Raw genomic sequence first — 12,164 nt, forward strand, 5'->3', positions numbered from 1 at the left:
TTCTTTTCTCTTTTTTATGTTTATTCCTTTTCTTTTTCTATACGCGTATTTTTCCAGCACCTGTTGAAATAATCTCGGATGTGCGTGCACTCTACTCTTCTACAGGACTCTTTTTTATGTGAGGCATGTTTTTAATGATTCAAGTATTTTAGAATATTATGCTATTTGTATATTCTATTTGTGTATATTCTATTGATTGTGTGTTATAATGTATATTGCTGCTTGCACCCCAGGAAGACTAGCTGGCGCCTTAGCATCAGCTAATGGGGATCCGTTTAAATAAACAGATAAACAAAAATGTAATAGGTACTGGATTATTTACGATAATCACAATATTATTATTATTATTATTATTATTAACACGGTTATCGTCATATCGCATTTATTGTGACACCCCTAAAATAGACAGAGCCAAATGAGCCATCACTTTAAATCATACAGTGTTTTACCTACCTGGTCAAATAAGAATGAGCTAAAGACTAATTATGAGACCATCATCTAAACAATAAACATCTAGAGGATGAGTTTGAACAAGATCTGAGAATTGACCTGTGAGCAACACTGACTGCTTGACCCTGACCTGACCTGTTTGTTCAGGGGCCGAGGACCATCTTATAAAAACTAACTAGTCTGTTAATGTTTGAGCAGACATTACTCCTGGTTCCTCAGTCTGTCTTTGTTATCCAGCTTCACTTTGCAAGGTCGAGTGGTCTCAAATGGCCAGGTGACGGTCAGGGAGGTGGGGGATCTGTTGGATGGTCAGGGAGGGGGGGTCTGTTGGACGTCCCATAGTCTCGCTGGCCAGCCTCCCCTCCCTTCCGGGAGAGGAGTCTGGCGGCGCTGGAATTGCGACGGGCGACGCTTAGCAGGATTGCCCTTGGAAAATAGTTTCCAACAATCCAACTTACCATTTTCAGCGTGTAGCAACGAGCTAGCGTGTATCTTTATGCCGTTAGCTTGCTAGCTAGTTAGCGTTGTTGTTTTCACTGTGGTGGCAGGGGACTATTTACAGCGACACACAGGGAGGAGGGAGCGGAAGCCGCTCTAATTGACATGATCGGAGCCAATGACAGAGCTTCTTAAGCGTGGAGCGGAAATCCGGCAGCGTCTGAAATGGACGCCTCCACTGAGAGAGCAGCTGTAGAGCAGGGGAGGGCTTATGCCAGCAGCCTGTTTCCGTGCCGCCAGACTAGACGCCCCATGACATAAATGGGCGTGTCCACTCACTCACAACACTTTTGGGCTTATATCTCATTTACCTGATAAGTTAGAATAAAGTGATGATTACAAAGTAGCCTATTTGTATTGTGTAGCACATCTTTATTGATCATACAAATGTATGACTTGCTCTGTATATCTACAGAAAACAAGCTGCAGTGAATACAGTGTTTTACACGCAGGCTTGATGAGTGAGTTGTTTTTACCAGTGTTGAATCTTTGATTTTTCAAACATTGTTTCTGCCTTCCGAGTGCTGCGCTGCAGTGTCCGATGGTTGGTCTTTGGTTTTTCCAGAGTTGCACCAATTTGTAAAACCCAAAGTCCGGGTTAGATTCGGGTCCTGAACGGTATGTTGACTGCCTTCATTTGCTTTGCATAATCTTCATCAAATATCTTTGATTGGTCAGTGGTGAAATGATCAGTCCAATCACCTACTTCACCTGAATGTGAAGAGAAGAGAAAAGAAGACAATAAAACAATTTTAGATATACAAGCACCAGTATGTCATTTGTATAGAAGTGAATAATAGTACTTTTATTTAATTCCCTTTAAAAAAGTCCTCAGTCTATTTCAATCATGAGAGACCGGTCGGTAAGGTTTAGCAAGAGACTTTACCAAGTGGCATGCATGGCAAGTACTATGACTCTATTGTAAGGTGGCGCTCCTCGTGAGACGAGAGGAGGGCATCTGTACAGGCTAGCATAGAGAATTCCCCCCAAAAGGAAGATCTAATTTGTAGTAGCTAATTGAGATCGATCCGTAACTTTGACTTACGCCGGGATTCCACTGAGTGCATTTGCATTGCGTTGTGGCTGTGCTCCGGTTTTGCTCCGTGCTCCGCCAACACTAACCAGCTGCGTGCAGAGCACGTCACGGCTCTGCTCCGCCAGACAGCTGGAGTGACGAGACCGACAAGTTCTCGCGGTGAAATCGCGCGAGACAATTTGTATGTGGGATAAATACAACAACAAACAGGCAGCAGATCATTGTTCCCAACTGGAGAAGCAGAGGAGGGGTGGACTTGCTTGGTGTTGTCCTTGTAAAAAGGATGTGTCGTGTCATATATTATTTTGTGGTTTTCCACTTCAATGATGAACTTTTCCTCATACATGTTTGTCCTCTGGCTTGATCTTGAATGCTGTAAACACCTCTGACCTGTTGACTCCAGGCCTGGCTCCGCCCATTGTGACGTTATGTTGACGTGATTATGTGAAATACGATCTGGGGTCAACACGGAGTGTTTTATTCTGAAAACTACCGGATGTTTTATTTCGTTTCTGTGTCGTACTTCCTGTCCCGCTCTACCCTTATCTGTGCGAACTTGCTGCGGCTTTGCTCCGACATCCGCTAAAAATAGAAGCCTTGCGTATCTGCTCCGGAGAGCTCCGGATCGTCGGAGCTGGGACGGAGTAGACACGCAACGCAGCGGAGTTGGTGGAAGTTGACACATTGATTAGAGTGGAAACGTATCGGCTCCGAAGCCGTACCGGAGCGCAGCCGGACGGAACCCGGACTCAGTGGAATTTGCGCGTTACTTTGACTTGAAAATAACGAATAATTTGGCTATCATTTCTGGCCTTCAACTTGGCGTCTTACAGCAACTCTGGCGCTTCCCAACTTGGCCTGGCGTTCAGCCTTGGTGACTTAAAGGAACACTCTGCCCATTTACAACCAGCTTTGTATCATTAGAACATCAGTAGTATATCAGAAAACTGTAAACTGTTTTGAAGTCTGTCATTTAATTTGACAGTTATTGAGTGTTAAAGTGTGGACCAGTGACGTCACTGGTCCACACTAACTCAAATTAATAACTCATTAACTCAAATCAACTCTCAATAACTGTCAAACTAGATGAATGACTTCAAAACCGTTTACAGTTTGAGAGTTGATTTGAGTTAATGAGTTATTAATTTGAGTTAGTGGGGACCAGTGATGTCACTGGTCCACACTTTAACACTCAATAACTGTAAAATTATATGACAGACTTCAAAACCGTTTACAGTTTTCTGATATACTACTGATGTTCTAATGATACAAAGCTGGTTGAAAATGGGCGGAGTGTTCCTTTAACTTGATGCCTCCCAACTTGGCACCTTTTCGGGGAGGAATGTCTGGTTTTGGAACATGGCCCACTGGTTTTGGCGTAACCTCTGTCTGGCTCTTTATTAATTATTCATATCCACACTTGTCAGAAGTGTTTATGGGATATTGCTGAAGGCACGACAGCAGATGGAGGCACCTTTTCTCATGAAGGGAGAGATGGAATGATCAAAGATAGGCGCAGGGATGAAGGTGTAGTTGGCCATCGGGTTCTCCTTCATGATCTCGAAGGACGTGAGCTCCACAATGTGGCTGAGGACATCATCAGAGAGGGACAAGTCCAGGTAGCGCATGATGCGCTCCACTTCTCGCCGAGGATTCTGAGGAAATAAAGACGTCAGAGAGTGAGTGTGTGTGTGTGTGTGTGTGTGTGTGTGTGCATGAGAGAGAGGGGGGATAGGGCCCCTTATGTTAAAGGGGGACTAAACCCCCCAGATTTCTGGCAAAACGGTATTCTACTTCATTTGAAAATTCTGCAGGCAAGATGGCCGCCTATAGTCCCTTGTACCCTGGCAGAATTCCTAGCCCATAAACTACAGTACCTAATAATTTGGCCAATAAGTACGTAAAATAAAACAAACAGTAATGTCTTCATTTGATGTAGAATGCAGAGGACATGTAACTGGTTTGTTAAACTCGCATTCCAGGAATATTTTATTTACTGCACTGCTCCTGAAGTTAACGTGATGCATTACGTTATCCCAGCAGCCGAAACGGCTCGCGCATAAAATAAAGCTGATAATATACAATTGATTCACATTGAAGTACACCACGCGCAAATAACACCGTGACGTAACCATGATGTACCAATCATCTATTCATTTGAGCCCCCCCCCCAAAAAAGCAGGTTTGAACCCATAGAGGGCACTTATGCTGTTGAAAATGATAAAGATTGTAGAATATTGTCAATTTGGTCTCAAATGTGGAGTTATTTTACCAGAACCTTTCACACACCACCGCAAATGCCATACATATTGGTTAAAAGCTGAAAGAAAAGTGTTTTGGGGGTTAGTCCTGCTTTAAGAAACATCCTCACCTCCTTCATGTCTTCATAGAAGAGGTAAAGGATGTTCTTCTTCTCCCTCTCCTCCCAGTAACCCTTCACATGGTCGTACCAGGAGCCCCAGGCCACTGCAGAAACAACATTCAAACTCCATCATTTCAACAACATCCTCATTCCAGCTCACGGTTTGTGTCAAGTGTGACTATCAGCATGGATTTGCCATCAAATAACTAACTGATCAACACGAATGATTGCACGATTGGCTCGTTGGTTTAATTAAATATGATCACAAAACATTCTAAATACAAGTACACACTGAAATAAGTGTCTAGTGCAGATCCAAAGGACCATCCTCTCCTCCACTATACACGTAGCCTGCAGCCTTGCAGGGTGTTGCTGTTGTTGGGCACACTTACTTTATGGCAGGATTATAAACTAACCTCGTCGTGGCCATAGAGGTCACTTTAAGTATCGTATGGGGAAAGACAGCGAGGTCGGGAAACCGGCCCTTTTGGCCTTTGACTGATTAAGTGCCCTGTTTGCAAGACACTTCCGCAGCCGATATCCTTGTCTTTAAGAGGCTCTCGCAGGCTCATTTACAAAGCTAGAGTGACGTGTCTGCTATCATATGAAACTAGAAGACCTAAGGCGGGAAGGGTTAAATCAACTTTTCAAAAAGGGGTCTCTTGACCTCTCACCTCAATATATCGGAATGAGAATGTGTTCTATGGGTACCCACAAGTATCCCCTTTACAGACATGCCCGCTTTATGCGAATCCCATGCAGTTTTTGTCACCCACACACACACACACACAAATTCCTTTTTTTTGCATGCAGTATAAAAATGCTTTTTTCGTCTATTCTATTTGAATATTTCTGCATACTGGCGTCCCTAAATTGGGTATGACTGGAAAGCTGAGACTCTTGTGGATTCAATGAGAACCATCGTATTCATGTGTGATGATGTTATAATAGCCATGTCATTGTAGTGAGACCATTTTTCGAAATTGGATCTCACTGGGGAACAAATAAAAAAGTGAGTACATTGTGTCTTACATTTCTCTGTAGTGCGTGTGTTGAGATAATGACAGACTGTGAACAATGGTGAGAGAAAGTGAGTAGCACGGCCCAAAGCGTTACAGTTATGCAGTGCAAACACTAAAATATTGACTTCACATCATTTTCTCCTGGGGTTTGTAATAAGCAAATATAACTAGGACATTTTTCTCACAAAAATGACATGATGATGACATCTCTCTTGGCCCTCGGGCACCGCACTGTGTTCATCCGGGCTGACTGTATGTAACTTTATTTTTTTTATAAATAATTATGAGAGGGGCGCCTCCCCCTCCACCCACCCCCACTCCCACTTCAGCACCTGCACCCAAATTGTCTGTGCACGCCACTTGCAAAAGTCACCTTTCGCTAGTTTAACAGTCAAATATGTTTTTTTTTAGAATAGACAAGAACTTGTCCCTTGGTGCGAACAATACTAAGCTGTTCCACTAGAGGTCAGATGATACTTAGGGATGACTTACACTCTCCTCGCATGAACTTGTGTATGTAGCTGTCCCAGGGCCCCGGCTCAGGGTGGGTCTTGTTCATACGGTCAAAGTGGTAGTAGCTCACCAGGTTGTCCTTGGCATTGCGTGCCACATAGATGGCCTTGACACGACAACAATAATACAAAGAATGGGTCATTTGATGAGGCACAGTTGTTGTCACCATTGTATTGTTATGCCCGTCACCTTGTTAAAGTGTGTGCATACTGTTCATTCAAAAGCATTAAAGCAATAGAATCCACTGAGAGTGCATGCTGCTCACACGTCTCAATTTGAATCCCTCACACACATCAAGTCTTACCTTGCCTTTGCTTTCCCAAAATCCAGGCGGCACCAGCTGGAAAGGAAGATGTGTCTTGATCACTCTTGGGGGATCCATTTGCTTCAGAAGATCCAAACCTGCAATACACATTTGGGGGGGGGAAGGTTCTGACATGTTGAACGGGCTGAAACACAATTCTGTTTCTGAGATCCAGACCTGCAGCTGGTTTAGAAGACAAAATGTCACTGCTCCCCACCACCATTCTTCAAATTACACAGCACAGTCATTTTTTACCAATGTTTTATTCACATTAAAGTAAAGAAAAAAACATCACGTGGATGCAACTGGGACGTATCATCAGTGATGTACCCTGGGGTCATAGGACGTTTCGGGTCTCGCAACATCATACACCCTCGCCCAGGTGACCCAGCCGGGGTTGATCAAGCCCCGACTTACGTCCCAGTAGCTACAAACGGGCAGCCCTCTTAGGGAAAGACGGGGCCACTCAATCCGCTGCTCCGTAACTACTCTGCCGGGACCGGGAGGCTCTGGCACGTGGAGGGACTAGGCTCTGTGGGTTGCCCCCTGTCCGGGCTCCTCCTACGTCTCACCAGGTCCAGGACCTGTGCGTTGCACCAGACTCCCCCGCTCCAAACATTTCATTCTGGTAAGATGTTTCTTGGGCCGTGGTGGTACTGCAGGCTCCACTTGCGGCTTGAGTGGCCCTCCTAAACGGCCTCCCGTGGATTTGTTGGGCTTCTTCCTCACGGAAGACACAGGCTGGGGCGCTAACCCATACTGCTCGACATTTAATTAATTGACTTGAGGAATGTTTTTTTGTTTTTGTTGTTTTGTTTTTGGGGGGTATTATACTGTTATAATCCCATTCTGATAGACTGAGATGCAAAAGGATGCACTGAGGACTCATCAGGTCCCTCAAAGTAAAAACATTCTGGGGCTGGTGATGGTACTGTAGGCTAACCTAATCTAATGTCATTTGGGAAGCCATCAGCTGCTTGGTGTGCATAAGGAAGGTCATGTTGATCATGGTGTAATCAAATAAAAAGTCAGAATCAATAGTTGATAAGTCCTCAGTCCTCGGTAGGCTTCAGGGTGTTTGCACTGATAATTACAGCAGCAGCATTGGTAATGATCTGTGATCTTACCAAAGTGACAAACAGAAGAGCATATCTAGGTGAAACCAATATAGTCGTTCGTTCAAGAAAGTATTCACCTACCTTGACATGTTTCACATTATCTTGAACTACAAGATGATTTAATTAAGCATTTAACACATTGACTGCCAGCCGTTTTTTTTTTGCTGTAGGTAGCTTTTGCCAAGCCGTTTTTTGAGGATTCTGGCTCATTTTACAAGAGCCGAGGATTCTTTTCTGCTTGGAGTTTGTGAACACAAAGTTCACAAAAGTACTAATAGAATGTGTGCTTTCTCTGTCTAAAAGAGTTAGTTTGTAGAGTTAGTAGTTATGTAGATATTAGCCGTTGAGTACAGCATGGTTTTAGCGTCTGAGAGTGAAAGCTGAGATAATCGCAGTTTTGTGAAATTCAATCAAACAGGCAGAACAGTCACTTTAACCATTTATTTTTGGCATCAGTGAGAGATCAGACATCCAAACAATATAGTTCCGAACGCCCTCTCCTTCAACTCCTCCCTCCGTGGGCGTGTCTAGTGGCTTTCAGCCTGCGTTTGTCACAAGCGAGTGCTCTGCTGCTGCTGCTGCGAGTTTGAGAGCAGCCTCCCTCCCTGGCAGCGAGTTTGAGCAGCCTCCCTCCCTGGCAGCGAGTGTGGATAGGGCTCACTCGTCTCTTGGGTTTGAGAGCCCCGATGAAGCCCCGTGCGACTCTAGGCTTTATGCTGCCCACCCAGTCCATTTCTGGAACCCCCCACCGCAGCAGCGCGAAAGCGTCCCCGCCTACAGTATGAGAATGAGGCTCGTTCGTTTCTGGGCCATTTCCTTGAGAATGGAGGAAGCAGCCGCCGAGAGCTTTGAAGAAGCTTTTGCGATTCTGGTCTTATTTATGCTCAAAGGTACTCGAGTGTGTGTGTGTGCGCGCGCGTGTGTGTGTGTGTGTGTGTGTGTGTGTGTGTGTGTGTGTGTGTGTGTGTGAAATCGAAAGCGTTTTCGCCCAGCTATTTCCTTGAAAATGAATGGCTTTCTCCCGCGGACCCGCGGCTGTGCTTTCTCTCTGTCTGGAGTGCACTGTCGCCACCTAGCTGGTCGGTAAAATAGATTATACACATTCTCTTCCTCCAATTCTGGTATAGGAGACGTAAAAGGGGTTGATCGATGTCCCACCGTCAAAATTTTTTTTTTAATGTAAGCCGAGATATCTCGTCCTTGGCACTCAACGGTTGGATCATGCAAGCCGAGATATCTCGTCCTTGGCACTCAACGTGTTAAGATGAATTGTCTATTCAAGTGGAAAGCACATTCTTGAAATGTGAGTTTAAAAATCTGAAATCACAGAAGAATGAATTTTCAAGCATACTCACCCCCGTGTTCCATACGGGATGAAAAGTTTCAAAGCACTGACTGAATTTTCACACAGTGTGACTGTGATTTATTTATTTTTCTTCTTGGAACTGGAGACTCTGTTGCTATAATAATAATAATATAATAATAATAATAATAATACATTTTATTTGAAGGCGCCTTTCTTGACACTCAAGGTCACCGTACAACAAAAACACAATAAGTACACAGTTAAAATATAGTACAGTAAACATAATAATAACAGTTTGGCGGACAGAGGTTATGGCAGAGTTAAATAAATGGAATTAGAGGGAGTAAGAAAGTTTAAATAGATGGGTCTTTATAGCAGTTTTAAATTCTGTGATGGAGTCCAGTGTGCGAATATGGGGGGGAAGGGAATTCCAGAGTGTAGGTGCGGCATGTGAGAAGGACCTGGCACCCATTGTGCTGAGCTTGACAGGGGGTATTTCTAATAGAGCTGCTGATGAAGACCGGAGGGAACGGGCGGGAGTGTAGGGCTGAAGGAGGTCTGTGAGGTAAGTGGGGGATAGATTATGGAGAGCTTTAAATGTTAGCAGTAGGACTTTAAATTTGATTCGTTGGGGGATAGGGAGCCAGTGTAATTGAATGAGCAGGGGTGTTATATGATCAGTGGATTTTGAGCGGGTAATGATCCGTGCTGCAGAGTTCTGGATGAGTTGAAAACGGTGGGTGAGTTTGGCAGGGATGCCTGTTAGAATGGCGTTACAATAGTCAATACGGGATGTGACCAGGGCATTGACAAGTACTTCAGTTGACTGTTGTGATAAAGTGGGGCGTAATCTGGAGATGTTTCGTAGATGGAAGTAGGCGGACCGGGAAATGTTATTTATGTGTTTGGAGAAGGAAAGTGAAAAATGCATGAAATACATAATCTGTGCTGTTACTTCAGTATTCTGAAGCAGGTTTATCCATCTATGTCAATGTATATCTCAATGGATCTATCTGTCTGCCTCTCTGCCTGTCTGTCAATCCTGATCCTTTTTTGTATAAGAAATGAAAATAAGGTCAGACAATTTTAATTATATACAAGTGCAAAGGTTTACGTGTTTTCATGTGACCACTCCGCCTAATACCTGTTTTGGTTTGGATGGATTTATACTTCCAGGGGTGGAAATTCAGTGGAAGTGATTTCTCCATGGCGCTGAAGTGTGATTACTTTGACACTGAGAGAAATGTTTATGGGTTAATAGCTCACTGAAAAAGGAAAAGATAATCCGCACACTGTTTTTGAAACTCCCACGGTGAGTTTTTAATGACCAAAATGCAACGTTTCGACCCTCACGGGTCTTCATCAGGCAGTACAAAGAACAAGCTCTCTGTGTACATCTATATAACCTCATATCAGGTGATGACAGACACCTGTGATCATTAGAAAATACATAATTGTTGACACAGTAGGTCTGTCAACAAGAACAACACTTTTTTTTTTATCACATAATAACAGAGGTAAACAAGTTCTAAAATACCTGATACAAAAGAGATACAAAAAGAAGTAAAACATGCAGGTGAATATTATTGTCCCTATCTATACCAATAAGAAAACCAAAGCACCTGTTGAAATAGACTTTTGGTTTGGTTTGATTAAGACAGAGGAAATGGCTTGGTTGTGAAAACAATCAATCAATCAGATTTATTTATAGAGCACATTTAAACATGACACATGTCAACCAAAGTGCTGTACATAGGGTAGATACACAAACAAAACATCAGGCAACATCTGGTCAGCAATCATCGGGACACATAGGGAAACCAAGGCATGAATCAGCTAGAATCGGGAAATGCTAGCAGGTAGAAGTGGGTTTTCAGATTAGATTTGAAGGCCTCTATCGAGGGGGCGAGCCTGATAGAGGTGGGGATGCTGTTCCACAGGACTGGGGGCTGCGGCAGCAAAGGCACGCCCCCCCCCCCCCCCCTAAGCTTGAGGTTGAACCTCCGGACTGTCAGGAGCCTCTGATCGGCTGACATTCCTGCAGGAGTTGGATTTGTGAGTCCTGACATGACAGTCAGGCCGAGCTGGAGGCATTTGGTTGAGAGGCAGAGAATAAAATCTTAGTAGTGACGTGAGTTTGAACTGGATATCCTGGAGGGAAGGTATTGAGTGGATTGGCCGTCGCAGTGGGAACAGCTCAACTCAAATATTATCTCCATGTCAGGTCTATCACCCTCATAGAGACTGTTGTGCATAATCAAAAGCAAGTACTAATAGAGAGAGATATATACCTGAAGGGCTGGGCGATAATGGGTTGACCATCTCCAGGAAAGGAAAGCGGAAGGTCGTGGGCGCTCGCTTGCAAATCTCAGGATCTCCGTTATGAAGAAGCAGGTCTACTATCTCCAAGGTCCACGTGGTCCCTTAGGTAATAATAATAATAATAATAAATTATTTGACTTACCGTATATAGCACTTTTATAAGTACAGTAGCCTACTCAAAGAGGTATGACCAAAACATGGAAAAACGCTGAACTGGAATGAATGGACTTAAGATATGGAGTAAAAGCCTTGGTATACCTGCTTTGGGGTAGGTGGCGATGAGGAGGTCAGTGGGGTCAGGATGGAAAGCCCAGATGGAGTTCCAGCTGTGGGCGATGTGTTTGGTGAGAGGCACCCCTCTGATGGGGATCAGAGGCAAGCGATAGATGGAGTCGCCAGGCTTCAGGAGGGACTCTGAGTGGGACAACACCTCCTCCTCTGACATGACTGACGCCGTCAAGAGCCGACTTGAGGAGCGGGATCGTGGAGCCAGAGATCAAACGTTGTGCGTGGAGACTGGAGTGGCTGGAGTTCCGTCCTCAGCTGCTCTCGTCTCTGTCGGCTTTGTTCCAAATGCCTGAGAGTTCAGTGTCCATCCCTCCCCCATGCAAACATTTCAGGTCTACACCCACATTTACACCTACTGTGTAAACATTCACTTTTTCATTCTCTTTCCACAGATCTCCGTTTAAAACTGTGTTAATGAGTAGCTACCTGGAGCGTCCTTGGCAATCTACTCCAGATTTGAAAGCTTTCCGAAACAGCTGTTTCAGAACAACTGCTCCAAACAGAGACATGCAGGTGTGATGAATTACACCCTTAAATTGCAGTAGGAGGAATAATCATTAAGCAGCCAGCAAGCTATCTTACTAATGAGTCACATGTAGTAGAGGCTATAAGCACATCAGGAATATGGTACGTGACCAATGCTGTCTTAACGTGCATCGTGAACAAGTTGTTTCTTGATTTTGTTTCTAAGCAGGCAAACTTGTTCCAACTGTGCTGTCCGTCTTGTTATTCAGGAATCGAACTTGTGTGAAGCCACAATTCCAGTCACCTCCCTCCCATTATTTCCTACAGAAGAGCTCCCTCCCTCAGATAAACTTGTTCACAGCTACCTGCCGGGCGAACAAAAACAGTCTTGGCTCAGAAGACCCATGGGCAACTACAGATGTGGCCATTGCAACCACTGTGACAACATCATACGTACCCAAACCTTCACAGATTTGAAAA

The 12,164-nt window shown here is 44.3% G+C and overlaps 1 protein-coding gene across 1 annotated transcript; it reads right to left on the reverse strand.

The window, feature by feature from the left end:
* Nucleotides 1–1,546: 1,546 nt before the first annotated feature.
* Nucleotides 1,547–11,376, reverse strand: LOC310773471 (sulfotransferase 1C1-like; the record flags this gene model as incomplete). Its single annotated transcript, XM_083633355.1, has 7 exons — nt 1,547–1,659; nt 3,459–3,639; nt 4,356–4,450; nt 5,861–5,987; nt 6,186–6,283; nt 10,901–11,032; nt 11,190–11,376. 7 exons carry the CDS (start codon nt 11,374–11,376, stop codon nt 1,547–1,549), a joined length of 933 nt encoding a protein of 310 aa, XP_083489481.1.
* Nucleotides 11,377–12,164: the final 788 nt, after the last annotated feature.

Source organism: Poromitra crassiceps (assembly GCF_964638095.1).
Source record: "Poromitra crassiceps genome assembly, chromosome: 3".
Lineage (NCBI taxonomy): Eukaryota > Metazoa > Chordata > Actinopteri > Beryciformes > Melamphaidae > Poromitra > Poromitra crassiceps.